This window comes from Trachypithecus francoisi, unplaced genomic scaffold (genome assembly GCF_009764315.1).
Source record: "Trachypithecus francoisi isolate TF-2019V2 unplaced genomic scaffold, Tfra_2.0 Lachesis_group5, whole genome shotgun sequence".
Lineage (NCBI taxonomy): Eukaryota > Metazoa > Chordata > Mammalia > Primates > Cercopithecidae > Trachypithecus > Trachypithecus francoisi.
In genome coordinates, this window is record NW_022681470.1 from 24,741,075 (window position 1) to 24,766,529 (window position 25,455).

Here is a 25,455-nt window from a genome sequence, read left to right on the forward strand (position 1 = left end):
TCTTCTAACCCTGAGTTCCAGACCCTTGTGTTTGACTGCTATTTTGACAGTATTTTTTTGTTACTGTTGTACATCTTTTTTTTTTTTTTCAAGACAAGTCTCACTCTGTCGCCCAGGCTGGAGTGCAGTGGCATGATCTCAGGTCACTGCAGCCTCCGCCTCCTGGGTTAAAGCATAAAGCAGTTCTCCTGCCTCAGCCTCCCAAGTAGCTGGGATTACAGGTTCCTGCCACCACACCCAGCAAATTTTTGTATTTTTAGTAGAAATGGGGTTTCCCCATGTTAGTCAGGCTGGTCTTGAACTCCTAACCTCAAGCAATCCTCCCGCCTCGGCCTCCCAAAATACTGGGATTACAGGCGTGAGCCACTGCACCTGGCCTATTGTTGTACATCGTAAATTTACATGTTCAAACTAAAACTTAATGCAGCCTCCTACCCTTCCTGTTCCCTAATTGGCTCCCTCTTGGTCCATTTGCTTTTTTGAATAACTTGTGAGTTATTCTTGATTCCTTCCTTTCCCTCAAGTCCCATGCCAGTTCATCAGCAAGTTCTGTCACTCCTGTATCTAAACTATATCCTATGTCTTTTCATCTCACCATCATTTCTTGTCTCCTAATTGATCTCCCTGTACCTACTGTTGTTCCGTTATAATGTATTCTCCATGCAGGAGCCAGAATGAGTATTTAAAAATGTTAAATCAGATTATATAACTTTGCTGTTTAAATCCCTTCAGAGGCTCCTAATTGCATTTAGAAATACAACTACAAAAGAAAAAAAAAATCAAACTCCTTGCTGTGGACCTATAAGAACTTATATGACCTGCCCTTCCCTATCTCTCTAGTCTCATCTCATTTCGTTTTCTCAGTACCTGATGACTGTTACACTCTAGATGTACTACTTGTTTCTTTCGGGTTACCAAAACATTTCGGTGCCAAATTCTTTCTTTTCTTTCCCTTCCCTTCCCTTCCTTCCCCCTCCCTCTACCCCTCCCCTCCCTCCTCTTCCCTCCCCCACCCCGCTCCTCCCTCTCTTCCTCCCACTTGCTTGCTTTCTCTTTCTTTCTCTCTCTCTCTTTTCTTACTTCCCTTCCCTCCCCCTTCCTCTCCCCCTCCCCTCCCCTTCCCTTTCTCCTTTCCTATCTTTTCTATCTCTCTTTCTTTCCTGTCTTTTGTTTTCTTTCCTTTTTACACTTTGTTCTTAGTGTTATTCTCTGTATACTTGGGAAGCCCTTGTCCTGGCTTATCACTTGGCCAACTTCCTTTTCCTTGGGTCTCAACTCAAATGCCGTATAAGACAGGTCTTTCATAACTACCCTAGGTAAAGTCCTCTTTCCTTTTTCTTCTTGCTGAAATTTTATTCTCTTTTATATAACCGTGTTATTTTCTGAAAAGCACTTATAAAAATTTATAATATTTTTCACTTTTGATTGTTTATAACATTTCTTTTACTATAATAAGCTCTCATGAAGACAGGATATTGTCTATCTTGTTGTCTCTGAGTAAGCGTCTTTTTTCCCCAACAATATCCACCCTGTAAAGATACGATTAAAAGTATGATGGGACATTTTGTTGTCTTTAAGCTGATATAGACTAGATAGGATATATTTAGCTATATTTTAGTCTTTATACTTTTAGCCCCAGTCATTTACTCTGGCTGTTTCCATTAAGTTTCCAAAATTTGGTAACACCCAGAAGAGAGATGCTGTGATTAGCTGTCTAACCATTTATCATTTTGGATCCATTGTTTGCCTTTGACTGTCTAGACCACATAGGATTGAGTAGATAATTTTTCTTAGATTGTTCTGAAGACATTTTAAGGGAACTTACAGAAATACTTTAAAAAATTGTGTGATTTTATATATATATTTCTGTTTGTCCTTTTCACTCATATGAGTGTGTATATATACACACTCATATATATATATATATATATATATATATATATGGGTGAATATGGGTATGAAATATGGGTATGAAAATAATTACTTGAAGCTGTGAGTGAGTTGAATATGCAAAATGAATGCCCTGAAGAATGGTAAATCTGGAGGGGTCACAGTGTTGGCTTTGGAGTTTTGTAGCTAAATTAGGAAGGTAAGTAGACTGAAATGGAATATAAAATCGGTTGATAGATTTTTTTTTTTTTGCTTTATCCTTTGTATTCTTGAATTTTATTTTAATTCATAAGTCAGATCATTTGAAACCATGTTCTATATACCTCACCCAGAATTTGAAGACATTTTGATTTTTATATATCTTCTTTTCTTGAACATTTAACAAAAGACTGCTTTTTAAAATGTGATTATAAAATTATATATTTAAAACTGAGAAAGATACGACCATGAGCTAAGACTATATAGGTTAAAATGCAGCCTTCATAATTTATAAAAAATATTTCAAAATAACTATAAATCTTTTCTTCTCTTCTCAGTAAGGCCTTTCACATGTCTCTTTCAGTTATTTCTGAAGTTAAGCCTGGAAATGTTTTCATTTAGTTCATGATTTGTAATTTATTCTCATGTTAAGAATCTTTTCATAATGAAAGACTATTAAATGAGGCATTTTTCCAAGTGTGTTATTTAATTTTTTTCTTTGGTTTCATTTTAACCTATTTAAAGAATATGATTTAGAGAAGATGGTAACTTTGAATTGGATGGAGATATCAGTATATATAAAATTCATCTTTAGGGCTCATATTGAGATATGAATCACTTAAAGCTTCCCTGCCCTGTGTTTTTAATTAAATAGACTACTCAGACCATCAGAATTTTTTTTTTTTTGAGATGGAGTCTTGCTGTATCACCAGGCTGGAGTGCAGTGGTATGACCTTGGCTCACTGCAACCTCTGCCTCCCAGGTTCAGGCGATTCCTCTGCCTCAGCCTCCCGAGTAGCCAGGACTGCACACGCGTGCCACCATGCCTGGCTAATTTTTTTGTATTTTAGTAGAGATAGAGTTTCACCATGTTGGCCAGGATGGTCTTGATCTCCTGATCTCGTGATCTGTCCACCTTGGCCTCCCAAAGTGCTAGGATTACAGGCGTGAGCCACTGCGCCCAACCCAGAATTTTTTAAAGATAGTATATGATGTGGTCTGTGTGTGGATTCCTGCTTATTTAGTCATAAGCAGGAATTACAAATTTATTTTGGCCTATGTAGAATTATTATAGCTAAATTGAGCTCTGTAGAAAAATTGCTGGAGAAGAACTCGGTTGTGCACCATATCAAAGCAAACCTTTCAAAGCCCCAAATCCAAATTATAGCTTCCTTAAATGGGATAAAGGTCTAGTCTAGGCTAGTCAGATAGATATAGGCCATTTGTAGGTTAGAAACAAGTGGAGAGGCCGGGTGTGGTGGCTCATGCCTGTAATCCCAGCACTTTGGGAGGCCAAGGTGGGTGGATCACCCGAGGTCAGGAGTTTGAGACCAGCCTGGACAACATGGTGAAACTCCATTTCTACCAAAATAAATTAGTTGGGCATGGTGGCACGTGCCTGTAATCCCAGCTACTTGGGAGGCTGAGGCAGGAGAACTGCATGAACCCAGTAGGCAGAGGTTGCAGTGAGCCAAGATCACGCCACTGCACTCTAGCCTGGGTGACAGAGTGAGCTTGTGTCTCAGGAAAAAAAAAAAGAAAGAAAGAAACAAGTGGAAATATTAGGTTGATGGCCATTTTGGGGGGAACCAAAGAAGAGAACAGAGAAACATGCACAAGGATCATTACCAGGACAAGAAGTAGATTGGGACTAGAAGACAGATTTATAGCAGGCAGACACAGTGTCACCAAATTAGATATAAAAATGATCCAGAGTCCAGGACAAAAATACTGTATGTATTGTAGAGGCAGGATGTAAGGTTAGAACCAAGTGGACCTTTGTTGGGTCAACTGTAGCTGTTTTTATTGTTCTTCTGTCTCAGAGGAATTAAGCCATTAGGAGAATAGCCTGTAATCTTTCAGAAGAAAACAAGAATAGGGTTTGTAGTTTGAGGAGATGACAAAGTACAATTTTCCTGTAGCAGTTTGTAATACCTTGTTGAATTTTTGTCATCGTTGTTTTTAAAATTCAATCCAAGGTATTTATTGTATTCAGTTTTCAATTTGGCTCATGTTGACAAAAGCTAATTCTCCAAGCATTTATCTACATTTACAAATTATGTATGTTTGTGTATATCTTTTTAAAGGGTGTAATATGTGTGTATGTTAACTGCTTTAATATTTCAAGCTGCTAGCAGAACTGTTATTTAGTCTGGTATGTCTCGTTGAATTTTTAAATTCAGTACTTGCTTTTCCTAGTTAATAGCTACGTGGTGACTTCTCTTCCGAGCCTGATTTTGTTTTTAATCTAAGGAGAAAAAAGCCACCATACAAGCAGCCTTAAAAGCAGATAAATTCTTATTTAAAAAGCACTGGAAACATTGAATAAATGGTTCATAAGATTATCACAACTAAATCTTGATTTTTTTTCAAGTTTCAGAGCATCATTACATGTACTGAGATCTTGCTGTTTGCCACTTCACCAAGTTGGTTCTGGGATGGAGATTTATGTCCTCATAAAACATTTGGTAACTCAGTAGAGAGGGTTAATTAACACTCCAATGAAATTGATGATATTTTTCTGCTTTTTTAGCAAAATTTGACATATATGGCCTCTCTCTTGTAGATTTCTTTTGAAGTTTAAAGTGACAAACTTTATGGCTGTATAATAATGCTTTATTTTTTATTGCTAAAAGCATTACTGTTATGCTGACTATAAATAAGGTATCTGTACATACCTGAAAACAAAGCACTGTGCCACTGAGCATCACCATTTGTTTATCAATGAATACTATCCTATTAGTACTGGATAATTTTCTAGAAAGAACTAACAGTGAGTGATTATGATATTGTGAGTTGTTAAATCTTAACTACCAATTGGGTAATTTAACAAAATGCTTTATAAATAGAAGCCATGGTAACAAGAAATTAGTACCTGGCATTATTGATTTCTGAAACAGTAAACCAAATTTTTTACTCTTAGTATCTGGAGAGGCTGAAAGTTTATTTGGTAGTTTGTGTAATTTCATGCTAGTGTCAGAAATTCTCTGTGCTCCTACCACCAAATCTAACTATTGACATCTCTGTGCATATTTCGTGCCTCCCTTTGATTATAATTAATGAGGTTTTTATGCACCTATTCAAAACCAATTCCTCCTGTGATACACTGGAACTTAACTCTTTTGGTTTACTCAGGGACATCATTCCTGTGGTTTTCCATTTTTTTTTTTAAGCATCATCTTTCTCTCTCCTTCAGTTAAACATTCTCTATCAGAATACAGACATGTATATTAGCTCCCAAACTAAAACCACAAACTTTTCTTTATTATTATTATCATTTTTTGGTGGGTCTTGCTCTGTTGCCCAGGCTGGAGTGCAATGGTGCAGTCATGGGTTACTGCAACCTTGACCTCCCTGGCTCAGGCAATCCTCCTACTTCAGCCTCCCAAGGGACCACAGTGTGCATCACTACGCCTGGCTAATTTTGATTTTTTGTGGAAGCAGGATCTCACTGTGTTGCCCAGGCTGGTTTCAAACTCCTGAGCTCAAAGTGATCCTCTCACCTTGGTCTCCCAAATTGCCGGGATTATAGGTATGAACCACAGTGCCCTTCCTGCCTTCCCTTGATTCTTTATAACCCTGACAATGATTTTCCAATTTATCTGTTCTCCACTAATAGCAAGAGTTGTACAAAGAATATGTGTACTTTGTGTCTCTACTTCATCACCTGCCCTTTCTCTTAAACCTGCTGCTATCAGATTTTGGTCCTTATTATTTTATTAAAATAGCTCTTGTCGAGGTCATCAATGACTTCCATTGTATAAAATCCAGTGATTAGCTCTTAGTATCTTTTTTAGTATACTGGCAGCATTTGACACAACTGCTTACTCCATCCTTTTTGACACAATTTCATGACTTAGCCTACAGAGCTCTGATCATTCAGTTCTTCAGCTCTCTCTCTCTGGCTTTTCCTTCTTACTCTTTCTAGAGGTTCTTTTTCCTCTTAAACATTTGAATGCCTCAAGATTCAGTTCTTAGACCTCTTCTGTGTCATTCCTTACTCTTTAGGGGGCTTAAAGGGACATCCAAATTCTCTGAATTCTAGACTTTCATATTCAGTCCCTACCTAATTTCTCCACTTGGATATCTATTCATTCTTTCCCCCAACACTGCTTGTTCCTCCATTGTTCCCTACCTTAATAAATGGTTACTTGTTTTTCCTGTTACCTAGGCCAAAAACTTTGGGATCACTCTACATCCAAACTATCAGCAAATTCTACTGCCTTTAAAATGTATTGCGCATTCCTATACACTTGCCCCCTGAGCATTTGCACTTGGTCTTTTCTCCACCTGAAACACTCTTCCTCCAGGTATCCATGTGGTTTACTCGCTTATTTCCTTGAGGTGTTTGTTCAAGTGGTGCCTTATGAGAGAAGCTTTCCTGAGTTGCCATATATAAAATAACCCCTGCCCTGCCGTCACTATTCACTATCCCCTTTACCTTACCCTGTCAATTTAATTCATAGCAGTTATCCCCACATAACACAAACACATATGTTCAGCATCACGTGTGCCTGTGTATTTGCAAATATCTGTTTTTCTCTCAGAACATTAACTCCTCAAGAATAGGGACTGTTTTGTTCAATATTTTATTTATCCCTAGAGCCTAAAACAATGCCTCATACATAGACGACATTCAGTAAATATCTCTTTGCAGAATTTAATGTTATTTTTCTACTGTTCATCTGTGATCACTTCAGATAAAGGTCAAGAAAATATTGATTATGTAAATCTTTTTGAACTTGAAAAAATTTTTGAGAATGACAATTCTAACATGAAATATTTAGCTGAAGAATATATAACTTTCACTTTTTTAGAGCTCTTCTCAATAAATTCTGAGTTGTTTCCATATGCATAACTTTTTATCATTTTAATTTAATTTTATTATTTGATTGTAAGTTAATGAAGCAACTTAAATTTTTGTGTATAAATCAGATAACTGATTTTTTTCAATTTTTGTTTCTTTCCTAATATCATTTTGTTGTATGTTCATTTTGAAATCTTTTGCTTATGGAGGACTTTTTATTTCCATTTGGTTAATTACTTAAATATTCCTAGAGAAATATATGTATCTAATTCATTGTAGTTAAGTAGAAGCATTTGGTTGTGTATGTATGGTTTGTCTCATAATTTAATGACCAGTAATTTCTTCTTTATCAGTAATTTGTTTATAGTATTCCTCTGTGAGACATGTGTTTTGTTTATATTCTTCCTCTTTTTAAATGTATAATCAAATTCTTATTATTCTCTATTTTATTACTATCTTTTCACCTTTCTTTTCCTATTTGTGTCAGAATTTTTAAGGGGCCCTGAGATAGCTTTGCTTCGTAAGCGCCTGCAACAACTGAGGCTTAAGAAGGCTGAGCAGCAGAGGCAGCAAGAGCTAGCTGCACATACCCAGCAACAGCCTTCCACTTCTGATCAGTCTTCTCATGAGGGCTCTTCACAGGACCCTCATGCTTCAGGTTATTAATGTCAAGTGTCCTTAAGCAGCTGATAGAATTGTTTTTTAATACTGCTACTGTGTAATAAGGTGCTTCCCTTTTCCCGTTCAAAAGGAGAGCTAATGCGCTTGCAGCTTACCCCTCCCTTCCTTGCATATGGTGGTATTCAACATCACGTGTTAGGGGGACAGATTGGCAGCAGCATTTGCCAGAGAGATGAATATAAAATGATTTTAAAAGTTGTAATATATTTGGAGAGGGGCAAATATTTATTACTTTTAGAGCTGATGAGCTCTTTTTGAATAATTAGTGAATTTAGAGCCTGCATTGATCTTTCTATTGAAAGTTCTCGTATGCTGAAATAAATCTATGCTTTATGGCTCCTAGCTCTTCTTCTTCTTCCTCTTTGAATGTTAGCCAATATTCCTAAAACCTAGTAATGCTAGATTTTAGAATTATAATATTATTTGGCCATACTAGCATGCTGACTAAATTATTTCCTTGTGTCATTATTTGAAAAATTTCAATATTTGCTTTCTTATTCCTCCATACATAATCAAGTTTCCGATATTTAGGGCAGCAACAGTACTCCACAGTCTCATGTTCTTTGTTTTTTTTTGTTTTTGTTTTTGTTTTTTGAGACGGAGTCTCGCTCTGTCACCCAGGCTGGAGTGCAGTGGCTGGATCTCAGCTCACTGCAAGCTCCGCCTCCCGGGTTCACGCTATTCTCCTGCCTCAGCCTCCGGAGTAGCTGGGACTACAGGCGCCCGCCACCTCTCCCGGCTAGTTTTTTTGTATTTTTTAGTAGAGACGGGGTTTCACCGTGTTAGCCAGGATGGTCTCGATCTCCTGACCTCGTGATCCGCCCGTCTCGGCCTCCCAAAGTGCTGGGATTACAGGCTTGAGCCACCGCGCCCGGCCTCGTGTTCTTATTATGCTATGAAACTGTGATAACACAGTAAAAATTGTCACTCTTTTTTTCTCACTGAGTCTTTTAATGCCCTGTCATCTTATGACCAGAAAGTTCATGATGCTCAATAAACATTTGTTAAAAGAATTAATGAAAGATGTATTAATAGCACAAAATAATTTATCATCTTAGTTATTTCAAGATGGGTAATAGATACTGTAAATCCTGTAGTATTATATGAATATTATAGTAGGTGTAGTAAGTTGTTTAGGAACAAGAATGTCTAGGTTCTCATACTAATGAGTTTATAATGCTTTGTTTGATATGCTTTGTTCTGCTACCCTAAAGAGTGATGAGTTTGGGCTTTGAGAGTTCTAATTTGATTATTTGAAACTAATTTATATATTGGTAGAATTGGACAACCTCCGCTTTATAATTATCTTTTCTAGTAAGTGCTATGGTAACAAAAGCACGTTTTATAATATGTGGTAAAATTAAATAAATAAATTTAAGTCATTGTAATATAGATACGATGTTTGGGATAAATCATAAACTTGATTTTTAATTCAGCGTTATATTAATGGAGTATCAGGCAGAGGCCTCTGATTTTTTTTTTCCTATGGGGAAATATTTTCCTATACTTTAACAATTAACAAGAAAATTTGATCAGATTACAATAATGACATTTAGTAAAATATTTTGATTTTCTTTGCTCTATATAAACCTCTAGCAAACATGTTTTGAAGGTTAAAAAATCATGAAACCTAAAAATCAATAAAAAGAAAAATAAAATGTCCCTACATATATAATACTAAAATTTAGCTGATTACAACTTAGTATTAAAATGATCTTGAATATAAAACAAAACTGCCTAACAGGAAAGAAGTATACATTGTAGATGTTGGAAAAATATTTTGAGATTCACTAATCTTTTGTAACTAGTTCACGAATTTAAATTGAAGCAAGCCGTTTTTAGAATCAGAAAGCTTTAGAGTGAGTGTATGATTTCTGTGAAGTTAGATGCTGTCTTTCCAACTCTAAGTGTTATTCTATTTAAATATCTAGTTTGGCAACAATAGAAATTAAATATATGAAATTCAACAGGAGGGTAGGTTTTAATTAATAATTACAAAATTTTATCTTATACATAATAATTAAATGCAGTTTTGTATATGGACATTAATTGATTCATTCTTTTATGATAGATGTTACTGTTAGCCATACAGAAAGCATCAAAATTAGCCTCCTAGATTTTAATTTATTAATAATAGAAGAATGTGCATTTGTCATATATAAGAAGCATAGTTTTCCATTATACTTTGGTATCTTTAGAGTATCAGTTAGTGGTGATAGTGCCAGTAAAACATATTTCTGTTGTCTTCTCACCTATGTAAGTGTTTTAGCTGTAAGATGTTCAAAGGAGACATTACTATGATTTGGAAACCAAGAAATTTTTTAAAGTATAGAAAGAATTTTTGAATTACATTGGGGTAGCCATTTTATTCTCTTTTTAAAATATATAGAACTCATGGAAATATTTTGTGAAATCGGTAAACCTAATTTCTTTAGGAAAGTGAAATCAAACCTTGAAACCACTTTGTAGAAATAATCACCTACATTTTTAGTGGGATCAACTGGGAAGGGGCCTGATGCTGGTTGAGGATAATCCCAGATGGAATATTATCTATTTAGTTGCTGATATTTCTTGGCAGTTGAAGACTAAAACACCATTCTAAGGCACCAAATGATACCACCTTAAGTTTCAGACTGTTTAAAATGAGCTATGTAAAATAGGTGTTAGAAGATGTTAAACAGTGGTTTTTTATTTCATTTTGATTGTTCACTCTTTGTCATCAGTCTTATGTGGAAGTTCCAATATAAATGTTATATACTTAGACAAGTATATAAAAGACTTAGAAAGTATATAAAAGTAGCACTGTTGAGACTTAAACATGAAACAAGATAAGGAGCGACTACCCACCTGCTTGCTCCTCCTGCTATCCCTAAAGCTCCTCTGCTACCTTTTTCCTCTGAAGCCCAGTTTGCAAGTCAGTGCTTTAAAAGAATTTTTGACACCTATAAATGATAATTCTTTAGAACTAATTTCCAAAATATACGGTTTTTAAAAATTAGAATATATCATTTAAAAATATTTTTACTTAGGTTAGTTTTTTTAAAAGTCTGACTTTTCTAGACTAATAGGAAATACACCACAACTCATTTAGGAAATACACCATAACTTGTTTTCTAGACTTTTAGGAAATATACAGTAACTTGTAAAATCCTTAACAAAGAAATGAATTTGCCTTTAGCACGTCAGTGCCAGGGAATTAGATTGCCTGAACTCTTGTCCCTGGCTCTATGACTAGATGACCTTGGGCAGGTCGTTTGGCTGCTTTATGCCTCAGTTTCCCAATTATTGATTTATTTAGCTTGCTATAATTTACAGAGACCATGTAAGGATGGGTTACACAATACAGTATATATAAAGTTATCTACCTAAGGAGAGCAGTACACATAATAATGTACTATCTTCTTTTTTTTTTTTTTTTTTGAGATGGAGTCTCGCTCTGTCGTCCAGACTGGAGTGCAGTGGTGCTATCTCGGCTCACTGCAACCTCCACCTCCTTGGTTCAAGTGATTCTCCTGCCTCAGCCTCCCGAGTAGCTGGGATTACAGGCACTTGCCACTATGCCCGGCTAATTTTTTGTATTTTTAGTAGAGATGGGGTTTCACTGTGTCAGCCAGGATGGTCTTGATCTCCTGACCTCGTGATCCACCCGCCTCAGCCTCCCAAAGTGCTGCGATTACAGGCGTGAACCACCACGCCCAACCAATAATGTACTATCTTAATTGTAGTATGTTGTTTACTACTAAAAAATATCCTCATATAAAGGCCCCATAAGGTTGATAGCATTCAGGGTTTTGAATGAGCTATATGTACATTTATCAGATGAATGCCCCAAACAGGTGTGGCAGAGGCATTCAGCATATGGCTGATTTTAAGCCCAACTCTTTTTTTCCATTTCAGGTCCCCTGAAGTCATGGGTTGCTGGCTCCTGCTCAGAGTGACAGCACCCTGTGGAGTCTGCTGGTACTGACCTAACCACCACAGAGCCCCACTGGAGCATGGAGCCAGCCTAGAGAGGGTCAGGTAGGAACTGTTTTTTCACTTTATGGCACGGTTTTACTAATTGGAAAAAAGTAATTTTTATACCCCAAAAGGGTATAAAACATTGGTGATTGTTTTTGAAAAAGGGCTTTTTAAAACTGAGCCATATTGGAAAAAATCAGCACTTACCCGATCCTGTGCAAGCAGGCTCTATACAACATCAGATTTCCTAGTGTCCATAGTGACAGTCACATGGAAGCACTTCTCAGATGGATGCATTGGATCTATGTGTTTGATGTTTACAAATAGTTAATAAATTAGATATGATGTTAGTCTAGTTCTGCCAGCACTCCTTAACTACCTTGAATGACAGAGTCCAAAGCAAACCAGTGATGAGTCTTTTAGAACCTTAAACATAACAATATGCTCCAGATGTTTCAGAACAGCTTTGTACCATTACTTTTCATTCAATATCATATGTCTGAAAAATAGTCAAGTAATGATTAAATGACCCATTCCTATTTGCTGTCTAAATATTTTACATGATATTACATCTTCAGAAGAACACTATGTAGTGGATATTGTGATTATCCTCATTTTACAGATGGAGAAACTGAGACTTAGACAAGTTAAATGACTTGCCCAGGGTTACAATATTACTGAGTAGAAAAACCACATTTGAACCCAGGAAGCGTGGCTGAAGAATCTTTGTGATTTGCCTGTTAGACTATAATTGTCTATTTTTTCTACAGTTGAGAAAATTCTGGTGTCAGGGGGCTAAAAAATTTTCTCAAGACCAAACCACACATTTTTTGGAACTACACAGTAATTGACCATGAGACATGCTGAGCTTAGTACTCAATGAGCTTTTGCTTAAAGTTTATCTTTACCTTAAAAAAATTTACAATGCTAAAAACTTCAAATAAACTGACCAACCATATTACGTGTTACAATAAACCACCATTGGACCATATATTCAGATTTTGATTTTGTGATTGTATTCTCTAGAAGGTATTTCCCAGAGAGGTAGAGTAGAATATGCCAATAACTGAAGCAGTCAGCTTAAACTAGTAATTACTTTTTAAAATATTAGCCATTCTAATGGTTATTGTGTTGATATTTGAAAATATTTATGTAAGATAGGAGTTATAGGTATTGTACTTATGAATAGTGGTTAAAAAAACATGTCACTTAAAATGTTCATATGACGGGAAAATAATCCTTCCCAAAGGAGTTGTGTGTTCCCAAGATTACAAACCGAATGAAAGCAGTGACCAGGAAGGATTTCTTCACAAAATTAATCTTCAAGATGGGAGGAACGGCAAATGCCTCAGAAATACACAATATCTATGGCATACTAAAACCAAAAAGAAAACCCTTTTAGTTTAATACTTTGTCTTAACATAGCTTTAATATTTTAAATACTTCAAGAGTTTGAAAATACAGTTTTGTAGAGATGGCAGCATTCTGGATCCTTCATTAATAGTTTTTTTTTCCCCCCTGTGACTTACTCTTTTTTAAATTTTATTAAAAATAAGATACATTTTATCTCAACAAGATTTGTACATTTCATGGTATTTTTTAGAAAAATTAAATATTTGAAGATAAAATTTCTTGGAGAGTTTATAATTTTCTTACAGCTCTTAATTGTTAAATGAGGGCGCAATGAAATGTATAACAAATCCAAATGGATGAAAAATATTTTTCACAGATTTTTAGGAGAGTTTTCCAATATTTATTTCGCTGTGAGTCACATTTTTCTTGTTTTTTTAAAGAGTTTAATTTTTTTTCCTGAAGACCAATTTATCTGTTCTTTAAAAACAGGTAGTGTTGAATCCAACTGTGAAACATAAATGAGAAGTCATCTTAAGAAAGTAAAGCATGACTAGATTATTGAAATGCTATCATTCCCACTTTCTTTTTTGTGTACTATAGATTTGTTTAACTGAATGTTCTGATGAAAAAGAGGTGATAAGTAAGGATAAGTAAAAGCTATTATTCAAATAATGATCATGTTTTGTCAAAATCTAGTAAGAGAAAAATACATGAACAAATTGGTGATACTAGAAGATGGAAGATTTAAAGTTGATTCAAATGGTACCACTAGCAGGATTCAGACTTTTAAATGTACAAATGCAAGCAATCAAATCCTATAAAATCAATGTGAATCCAGGATATATTGGAAAACTCTTAGCTATTCAGCTAAGGACAATCTTAAAATACCTACTTTTTGGGGAAAAAATGTCATTATGAGCAGAAACTGGTGTTGGCCAAAAGTGTTTTGTTAACATTTGCTAAGAACTAGAGCACAGGATATTAGAAACTGGGAATTATTCTTACTGGTTAGGGAGAGTTGTGCTTATTACCTATGTTTCTCTTTTACTGTAGCCCTGTTGGAACACAGAATGGGCCACCTCCTTCTGTTCCCCAGTGTCTTGCTTAGGTTTCTAGATCCCCAGGCTGATTAGAGAGTAAGGAGAAGCTTGGGCCTAAAAAAGTTGCTAATTATTGTCAGAATCAAGTTTAGAATTAAAACTTACTAACTTCTGATGAGTGCTCTTTCCATTTTATTATGCTTCCTGCCTTAATACCAGTGTTTTTCAAACAGTAGAAACCACTTATAAAATAAATTCTTACATAGAAACCCAGCATATTAAAAAGATAAGAACAAAGCTGTTCTATTTGAAGCCAAGGTAGAAAGTGTAAAGCCCAGATCATTAAGCCTTCTCCTTGTCTCGCTTTTCCTTTCCCCACCAGGTAACTCTAAAGAAACTTGAGCCTTTACATAGTATAGTTTTAATATGCACAATATACTGTAGAGTTTTTAAAATCATGCACGTTTCTGTAATGGTAATTACCTCATTGAATATTTTTCCTATAAACCATTTCTTTGTATAAATCTTGATGTTAGCTCCTTGTTCAGCCCACAGTACAACAAACAACATCTCTCAAAGTATAGTGAGCATTTCATTTCATGCTTCGAATCCTCCAAGGCAGGATGAAAACCATCTTAAGGAGCTGGAGAGGGAGTTTGAGAAGGGCAAGGAGTCTTGTGTGTAGTGAACTAGATACTCCATTTCTAATTTATCTACCTTGCACCTTGTGCCTCTGCTGTATGAATTTGATAAAAGGTGTATGCATGGAAATAGAAGAATAGTTTCTCAACTCATTCTCAAAGTTACTAAATGCTTGTCTGGAATAACATCTTAAGCACATGGCCCTGCTTACTCACTGCTTAGGAATCACACTACATTACTTACTTCTATTCCCCAGCCTTATACATTTGTTTCTTAAGCTTAGAGATGATCATGACATTGCTGTGCAGTTTTCTGCTGCTTACTTTTAAGTTGAAATCTCGTTTTTGTTTCAGATTCTCCTTCTTCTGTGGTTAACAAACAGCTCGGATCCATGTCACTTGATGAGCAACAGGGTGCGTGCAACAGGAGATGCGCTATGCCCATCCATCCATAGCTTTATTGCAATGCATAAACTAAGCTTTCTCACACCTTTCATAGCATTTCATTTTGATTATGGTCTTACAGTCAGTATTTTGTGAACTAAATTACAATAGGTGGTATTGTACACAAAAGGTCTTTTTGGCCTACACGAATTATTTTCTACGTAAGTTAATTTCTACCTTTGGCCCTTGATGCCAACTTTGAACTCTCTCCCTATAACAAAATTGTAATGGACGTAAACTATATCCATTTTTAAAATTCTAGGTATCTGTCATAAAATTGTGTAGAACTTTGGGTGTGAGGTTAACACTACCTTGTTGCTTATGTAGGATAAGTTATTTAAACACAGTAATATTCTATATTACTAGATTGCTTTAGTAATGATTCTTGGTTTTATGTCTCATTTATCTGGTAGCCAGATTCCTGATAGCTTTAACTAAAGAACATGGTTACAAACCCAGAGGTAAGCTCAAAAGCTATCAATCAGAAGCTGCCATTTCCACTTGTACTTTTCAATGTGGGAAAGGTGTAAAATCAATCTCCAAGCCTTGAATAGAGCCTCATGAAATAAACAGATTACTTACTTATCAGGCTTTATTACTAGCAGATCAAATACAGCACAGAGAAGGATTAGTACAGGAAGACATTCTGACATGAAGGGACATCTGAAAAGGTTGGAGATAGGAAGACTATTTAAAAACTAAAAAGACTATTTAGTGTTAGCGCAAATGTTTTACTGTCTCACCTCAGATTTAGTGAAGTATTTTAAATATATTGTGACAAAGTATGGTAAGTAATCGTAGTTAAGTCTTTAAGAATAACTTAACACAATACTCACTTTCTCTATTTAAAAAGGCAGATTGCTGGATGTGGTAGCATACCCCTGTAATCCCAGCTACTTGGGAAGCTGGGGCAGGAGGATCGCTTGAGCCCGGAAGTTTGAGACCAGCCTGGTCAATATAGTGAGACCCCGTCTCTTAAAAAAAAAAACAAACTAATTAACTGGGTGTGGTGGTGCATGCCTATAGTCCCAGCTAATAGGGAGGCTGAAGTAGGAGGATTGCTTGAGCACAGGAGTTCAAGGATCCAGTAAACTGTGATTATACCACTGCACTCCAGCCTGGGTGACAGAGTGAGACCCCCATCTCTTTAAAAATAAAAAAAGGCTAAATGATTGCCTTTATATATTTTACAAATGTTCCTTTCAAAAACATTTTTTTTAAATTAGCACTAAAGCCATAAGATTTGGTTGACTGAAAGTTTACATTTTAGATGACTCGTGTCAGTAGTAATGCAGAAATTAAATATTGCTGTAGAACTTATTTGGTGTGAAATAGATCTAATTTAAACTATACTCTTAGAGAAATATTCAGAAACTCGTTTTAAAGTGAATTAGAAAACTTCTTTTGTACTTCTGATCTTAAATTATTCCTTATGGGGCCAGGCGTAGTGACTCACACCTGTATTCCCAGCACTTTTGGAGGCTGAGGCAGGCAGGTCGCCTGAGGTCAGGGGTTTGAGACTAACCTGGCCAACATGGTGAAACCCTGTCTCTACTAAAAACAAAAATTAGCTGGACATGGTGGACCACGCCTGTATTCCCAGCTACTCAGGAGGCTGAGGCAGGAGAATCGCTTGAACCTGGGAGGTGGAGGTTACAGTGAGCCAAGGTTATGCCACTGCACTCCAGCTTGGGCAGCAGAGTGAGACTCTGTATCAAAAAAAAAAAAAGAAAAATTATTCCTTATGAACCTGAGACAAATTTCTGATCTTAAATTACTCCTTATGGACCTGAGATGACCTGTATTACTATAAGGTTTTCTGTTCTTGAGAAAGAATGAATGAATTGGTAAATTAATTTGCAAACTAACGAATTAAGCATGTTTTATTTTATATGTTTATTACAGAGATATTAACAACAAAGAATAATTAAGGCAAAACACAACTATAGCATACTTATATTAGACTACCGTTTATAACTACTGTATAATTAAAGGATTTTTTTTCTAAGGATATATGGATATAAATAATATATCACTATCAGAGATTTTATAGCCAGATTTATATTCTAGTTGATCACGTACAATAATTTTCATAGTGTTGAATATTCAGTTTGTTGATACTTAATTTACATATGATGTGGGATATGAGAGGAAGAGAAAAATTATGATTAACTCCCAGATTTTTTACATCATTACCTGGGTATGGTAAATGGTAAGGCTATTTACTAGTGTTGAGTAGCTTGGAAGTAGAAATCAGGTGGTTCTTTATCTTTTTGACTATGTAAAGTATGATAAGCATTTTAGTCATGTAAGTAGAGGTGCTATGTAAGAAGTTAGTATTGAGTGGCTTTGGCAGAAGCTGCACCGTAGTAGACTATCAGAAATGTAGCTTTGTAATAAGACCTCTGAGCAGAAATATTCTAATGGTGGAAAATATATCTAATTAATTAAATCTTGAGTTTTTACATACCTTTTTGTTCATCAGCATTATAACTTTTAAAGTACTAAGAACTTCACATTTCAGGCTCCCATTACCTAAAGATAACTTCTAAAAGTGAGTAGAGACTGCCCGCCACCATTTGTCTCTCCTAGACTAATGGAATAATCCCTTTACTAGTCTTCTGACATCCACTCAGGCTATAGTCTATTCTCTACCAGCAGCCACAATGAAACTTTAAGATGTAAATATAATCATGTGATTCATCTGCCTAAAACATTGTAATTGCTTCCCATAGCCTTTCAAAAGAACCGAAACCCATACCTTGGCTTACAAAACCTACATGACTTGATTTCTATATCTCTAATTTTGTCTCAGGCCACTATCCCATCATTCACTAAGCTCTTGCCAAATAGACTTACTTTCATTTCTTTTAACACTCTAACTTCCTTTCCCTTTCAGATCCCTTGTACATGCTGTTCACTCTACCAAAACTATTTTTTTGTTGAGCAACTTCTCATTTTTTAAACTCACTGAGATATTACTGTCTCAAAAATAATATAAGTTCACAGTCTCTAGTAGGTCTTCTCTTTTTCTTCCCTTGTGACTTGTTATTTTTCTTCATTGCATTTGTCAAATTTGTAATCATACATTTATTTAGGGGATTGTTTAGTATCTACCTTTCTGCATATTCTCTAAATACTTTCATTTACTATAATTTCCTCTATGACTAAAATCATATGTTAGGTGGTAAATAATATCTGTTAAATAAGTGAGTAAATTCTTTAAGGAATTAATTATTTAAGAGTTGCAGGGATTACTTCAGCTTGGGAGAAATGTGATCAGATTTACATATTGGAAAGATCATTTTGGCAACATTACAAATGATTGATTGGAAGGAGTAAGATTGAAAATTCCAAGAACATATAAGAGGCCATTGTTATAGTCCACCTATATTATTAAAACTTACAAAATTTTCCTGTTAAAAGTATGTAGGCCAGCAATTTCCCCCTTATTTTATTTTAAAAAATAACAGCAGCAAAAAGAATCTATAATTGTTCTTTTGAGAACAGTTAACTTTTGAGAGGATACAAGAAAGTAGTTTTGTCTGAGTTTTAGGTTTTGGCCATGATTGAAACAAGTTGCTTTCTCTTCCTTACAGTGATTGCATTAAGTGGAAGTTGACATTGCCATCAAATTTGAAACTTACATCTGTAGGCAATTGTGCATCTGAAGGCACTAATTTTCTGTTCTAGATTTAAAGAAATATAAACACTAATTTGTAGGTATGAAAACTATAAATGTTAATTTTCCAGTATGTATCATTTTATATAAACTATCTTTGATGTTTATAAAACATTCATCTATAGGAGACTAGTGGATAGTCAAAAACCAGGGAAACAGATTTTACTAATTCTACTAAGATAGATTGAGAAATGGAAAAGTTGGATCTGCCATGCATTAAATATGTATTACCTTAAGATTATATACTGTCTCCAACTGAAATTTCGTTTTAGTACTATTATCTAATATTATTTTAAACTTATATTGCCAATTCTAATTTTTATTAAATATCTAGCGATTGAAGCTTGCTTTATTAATAAGAATATAAGTTCAATATTCACCACACTGGAATACATCCGTAAATAGTATATTTTAAATTCTTGTGAAATAGTAAGTTAGTGAAATAAAATTTCATTCTGAATTCTTTGTATTCCTTAGAACTAGTTATCACTTAGTTATCTGGAATGAAGTAACTAATTTCTTCCTATCCGCAACTACTAGGTCTTGATTGTTCCCGTTAATGATATATTTGATCTTTTGGAAGTTAAACCCTATTTAATTTTTGTTGCATATGCTCATTTGTTCTACCCTTCTGCTGATCAAACCTATACCTCCGGTTTGTTTTTTAACTTAGAATTGTCTATCATAAAAATAACTGACATTTATTGAGTTTTTTATGACTAGCACTGTCTTAAGAATTTAACATGCATTATCTAATTTGTGCTAATAATGAGGTGAATTATCTTAATTTTACTAATGAAGAAACTAAGACTCTGAGAAATATGTAAAGATGAGTGAAATAAGTGGTGGAGCCATATTTGTGTGTCTGTACTTCATTAATTCAACTGATATGTAAATGCCTACCTACCTTGTGGCAAGTACTGGGATAGGTACTAGGGTGCATGAATGAATAACACTACTGTCTTCTGTCCTGGGAGCATTGAGTTGATTTATAATAACACCAGCAACAACAACATAGACACTTAATACTACATTTTCTTTGTACCAAACATTGCTTGGAGCAATTTTTTTATATGTTAATTTACTTAATCCTTACCACAACCATTACTATTATTACCCCCATTTTTCAGATGAGGGAACTGAGGCGAAGGGTGATTAAGAAACATATCTAAGGTTGCACACAGCTAGTAAGCGTTAGAAATGTATCTCAAACCCAGGCAGTCGGCTCTGGCATCAGTGATCATAACCACTTGCTTTGCCTGATCTAACAGTAAAGATGGATGAAGGCCGGGCGCGGTGGCTCAAGCCTGTAATCCCAGCACTTTGGGAGGCCGAGACGGGCGGATCATGAGGTCAGGAGTTTGAGACCATCCTGGCTAACACGGTGAAACCCCGTCTCTACTAAAAAATACAAAAAGCTAGCCGGGCGAGGTGGCTGGCGCCTGTAGTCCCAGCTACTCGGGAGGCTGAGGCAGGAGAATGGCGTAAACCCGGGAGGCGGAGCTTGCAGTGAGCTGAGATCCAGCCACTGCACTCCAGTCCGGGTGACAGAGCGAGATTCCGTCTCAAAAAAAAAAAAAGATGGATGAAAAATTAAATAGAAGTGTGATGAGTGTTATGAAAGGAAGGGGAAATAGCAGGGTACAGTGTGGAACATAGGAGAGTGGGCCTTCATTCCCTCCGGTTGAGGGCCAAATAAGGCATTCCTGAGGAAGAGACATTAAGCTGAGATCTGAAAGGTGAGCCTGAATAAGTTAGGTGAAGGATCATGAGTAAAGGGAAGTGTTACTAGCATATGCAGAGCCTCAGATGCCACATACAGGATGATTCGGAGAATCCCACTATGCAGGACAAAGTGATTTTTTGGACATTTTAGGTTTGGCATTTTTATTTTAAGAACAGAGGGAAGCTAATGAAGTGTTTAAATTAGGGAGTATGACTATGGCCTGATACTCTGAATGGAGTATGGAGAATTGATTATAGACTAAATCACTTAGGAAGTTCTCCTGGTAACAGAGATTTTGATCTGGTGATAAAAGTAAGGTAGGAGAGATGTGAAGAGATTGAAGAAATATTTAGGATGTAGAATAAACAGGACTTTGTGGTAGATTGAATGAGATAGGATTGAGGAGGAATTCAGAGTATAAGTTGCAGTAACAACTTCAGAATTTTCTTATGAAGATAGTTTAGTAATAAATAGCAGTCCGGAGAGGGCAGGACTTGTGTCTTAAATCTTTTGTAAAACAAATACACTGTTTTTACTTAGGTTATACATTTATTTGTGGTGCTTTGTGGGAGGTACTGATGGAGATTAACAGGTGACTTTTTCAACCACTGCAAGAGTAGCTCATGTTTTGATTGAGCACAACTAAGTGGATGGTTATTTTCTTAAACAGGTAACCCTGGAAAAGAGAAAAAGCATGGGCAGGGACTTGTAGGGGTAGGTGATCATGAACTTGGTTTTGAATATATTGAGTTTGAGTTATCTGTATGAGATACTCAAGTTGAAAATCGGTTGGGTAGTTGATTATGTAGATATGGAGCTCAGAAAGGATATCCAAGCTCAAGAAAGAAATTTGGGAGAGTTTTTGCATACAAATGGTAAGAAGCCATGAAGTAGATGGAATTAACTAGGATGAAAGTAGAAAGACGAGAACAGAGTAAGAGAGCTAACACATCTCAAGAAAAATCAGAAAAATGATAAAATTAAAAGATTTTGCCAGCAAAGAGCTAGTAGCTAGTAAAGGAGATTGAGAAGGAGCAACTAGAGAGGTGGATGGCGACATAGAACAGCGTGGTGTCTTGTGATCAAAAGAAATTTTCAAATACGAGAGTGTTGTCTGCTGGAGTCCTGCTGAAAGGTCAAGCAAATTGGCTCCAAAAAAATTTTCCCCTAAGTTAGTCAATGTGGGGCTTTAGCCCCATTAGTAGAACACTTTCACTAGAGTGACAGAGACAGAGTCCAGATTTTAGAGCAGGAGATGAAAAAATGGAAATGAGAAGAAAAGCAATTAAAAACAATAAGCTAGGAGGACAGTAACTGGAAGGGGAAGTGGTTAAAGGGAGTGTTCTCCTAAGCTGTCTACCTCATTTGTTTTCATCTGGAAGTCACATTTTAACTTGTTAATTTATCTACAAAATGAGAGTGTTATTTATGATAGGCAGATTTGATTTTTTTTTTTTTTTCCAGTAAAGGAGAGTATACCCAAGGAAACAGTCATGAAAGGAAATACTGGAAAAGGATTTTGGCAGGGCCCACGTGCCACATGGCGTGGGCATATTTACTTATTTTCATTCTATACTGTTCTCCCCCTAGACTGAAAGTGAAATAGGAATAGGAGACGTTTATGAATAGAGGTATATAAAACTACTGGTTCTGAAGTAGGAGAAAAGGAAGCAAAGGTTAAATGGCTACCACATTTCAACCCATAAATTCTAAATACTGGTAGGAATGTGGAACCAAGCACAATTTTCAATCTAAATGTATCCAAATCACATGTTTAAGTTCAATTCACACTTCTATGTTATGTCATGAAAAAAGTTCTTGGGTTAAAATTATAATAATTGACATAGAGTTGAGTTGTGATTGCCAGAAGAAAATTTGATTGAATGTTAAAAAGATTAGAGAGAATGGACTTCCTAATAAATGTCTGTAGTAAAGTTGCACTTTGTTTCATTTTGGCTTACATAATATCACTTCTGTTTTATAAATCTAGATTTGCACTAGGGTAAGCACTCATTTTTTAGAATGAAATGCATTGCCTTACAATTATCTGTAGGGTAGATAGATCTTCTCTGTTAGCAGTCTACTGCTAGAAGCAGCATTTCCACGTTGAATCCAGATATACTTCCTTATACAAATAGTTGGAAGGAGAATTGGAGATCCTCTAATCTGGAATCTACAGAAAAATTGTGGATTCCCTGACCTATGAAAATGGAAAATTTTGCATCGGTTTAAAAACTATGGTTGAGAAATTTGCCTTTTCTATACAAGTCTAGTAAGTTGGAGTGCAAAATGTGGGGAGATAGTTAAGCTTTATTATTTTTTCAGAATATTTCACCGTATGTTTTATTTCCATCTAACTTTGGTTTTTAAAAAATATTTGGTATAAACACTGCATGTTCTCACTCATAGGTGGGAACTGAACAGTGAGATCACTTGGACTCTGGAAGGGAAACATCACACACTGGGGCCTATCATGGGGAGGGGGGAGGGAGGAGGGATTGCATTGGGAGTTATACCTGATGTAAACGACGAGTTGATGAGTGCTGACAAGTTGATGGGTGCAGCACACCAACATGGCACAAGTATACATATATAACAAACCTGCACGTTATGCACATGTACCCTAGAACTTAAAGTATAATAAAAAAAAAATGCACAAGATGTACCCTCTTAGTAAATTTCAAGTTTACAATACAGTATTGTGACCAAAAAAAAAAAAAAATTGGTATAATGGAATGGGAAATAGGATATCATTATATAATCATACACGCATCTTTATACAATAGAAAACTCATTAGATAAACTATTTTGTTTTCATATGTTCCACAGCTTATCTAAACTACTATAGTTAATTAATGTGTGATTATAAAGTTATAATAGTGACCCAGCAGCAGAGAAAAATGTTGGGCATGGGGTTCTAAAGAAATTATTGTTGCTGTACCTAGTTAATTATCTTCATTTTGAATATTTGGTTTAGATTTACATATAAGATAGATTATCCAGGGGTATCCTAGCTTAAAGTCTGAACATCCTTATCAGTATTTGGATATTTAGATCTATAGCAACATTTTGAACAATATTTAAATATACAAAATACTCAGCATATTTTTTTTTTTTACTATGGTTATCACACTTTTTTTGTATGTCTTTGAGCATTTTTTTGAACCTTTCGTTATTATAATTTCGTAGTAGAAATGTACAGATTAAATCATTTCACAGTGTGTGCATTACAAAAAATAGTTACTTTGTGATTCTTATGCAAAAGACTTGAAAGATACCTAATTAAATACATAGCAGTTCAAGGAAACTGCTTTCAAATTATATTTCAGCTCATTCTGAATTTTTTTTTCTGAGCCAGTGCATTATCCTGAAAGGTCTCTAGTAGCATTTCTGAAAAGGATCTTTTAAGTTGGTTTCCTGAATCTCAAGTTATGGACCTTTCACTTCTAATCCCCCAAAATGAAGTCTTTTACAGTATTTTATCCTGATGTTTATGTGATTATTGCTGTGCTTCTGAAGCCTGTGTTTCAAATGGTAATTTGCTTCCATAGAGACCACTCTAAGTTGCTGATGTCATCAGTTATTCTTAATAACCATAATTACTGAGCAGTATAGAATGGCTATCTAAAAACTTAGCAGTATTGAACAAGTTAAAAGGGATTTTTTCCCCCACTATATTGTGTGTGTGCGCTGAGCACACTACAAATAAATATTCTCCTGTAATGTTTTTAGAGGAAGAAATAGTTCAGTTTCTTAAGTGCCCTAAAGGAAGATACAACATAGTTTTCCTATACTATAATGCCAAAGTGATAATTTTGGCTACCAAAACTCTTACCAGTTGTTAATGTTGTTGATATGAATTATTTATTTCTGAGGAGTAACGAGTAACAACACCAACAATTGATATTTCTTATTTAAAATAGTTACTTATCTAAGTAATCTTATTTTTATCTTTGTAGTCAAATTATTTCTAAGATTGTATATTAAGTAGGAACTTCTTATAAAAAGAAACCTCAGCCGGGCACAGTGGCCCACACCTGTAATCCCAACACTTTGGAGTACTGAGGGGGATCACTTGAGGCCAGGAGTTCAAGACCAGCCTGGGCAGCATAGCGAGACTCCATCTCTACAAAACATAAAAAAAGAAGTTGGGCATGGTGACACACACCTGCAATCGTAGCTACTTGGGAGGCTGAGGCAGGAGGTTCACTTCATCCCAGGAGTTTAAGACCGCAGTGAGCTATGAAGGTGCCACCACACCACCCTGGGTGATAGAGCAAGACCCTGTCTATGGAAAGGATGGTATGGGGGAGGAAATCTCTGTAACTAGAGAAAAAATTAAGCTTATTGTTATCAGTTCATCATCTGTAAAATGGAGATGACAATACTGATTACAAAGGTTTTTTTAAAGGAATGTATATATTTTGGCACACATATATTTATAATTGATATATATTCACTAATGCTCAATAAATCACAGTTATTAATATGATGGCTTTCTACATAAAGCTATTTGTGTATTTAGATGAAGTTCTAAACCTTAAGGCTTTTAAATAAAAATCTACCTTTTAAGCAACATATTTCTATGTTATATATATATATATATATATATCTGTACATTATGTAAATAAGACTTTGAAAAATACAGTTTTAGCATGTTTTTGCTGATCCAACTGCTGACAGAGAAGTTAGGGAACATTTAAATAGTTACACTTTTTTTTTTCAAATAAAGTAAAAATATTTAATTTTTAAAATCATTAAAGTAGATTTTTCTTAGACATTTGCAGTTAGAATATGCATTTTATCACAAATAGTGAATGCATTCATTAGTAGTCCAGGAATCCTAATTCCTGAGAAAATGTAACCTGATAGGCTGTATATGACCAAGCAAACTAGAATTAAAGAAGGACAGTGAAATGGGAAAAGGCTGGGAAATGAATTTAAACCTTGGAATATATACTGTCATTAATACTGCAGTTGGGCTAAGTGCAGGGGCTCATACCTGTACTCCCAGCACTTTGAGAGGCTAAGGC

General features: G+C 35.4%; 1 protein-coding gene across 10 annotated transcripts in view; it reads left to right on the forward strand.

Moving 5' to 3' along the window:
* Positions 1–25,455, forward strand: part of DCAF6 (DDB1 and CUL4 associated factor 6) — a 142,436-nt gene that overhangs the window by 77,647 nt on the left and 39,334 nt on the right. For 4 of the 10 annotated variants that reach the window (XM_033198755.1, XM_033198749.1, XM_033198750.1 and 1 more), the window contains exons 11-12: positions 7,383–7,553; positions 14,925–14,984. The exons of 3 other annotated variants lie outside the window; for them this stretch is intronic. In XM_033198755.1, coding sequence (XP_033054646.1) covers positions 7,383–7,553; positions 14,925–14,984 — 231 coding nt within the window. The remainder of the gene's footprint in view (positions 1–7,382; positions 7,554–14,924; positions 14,985–25,455) is intronic. 3 more of the 10 variants (XM_033198758.1, XM_033198752.1, XM_033198751.1) reach the window with 1 other exon arrangement.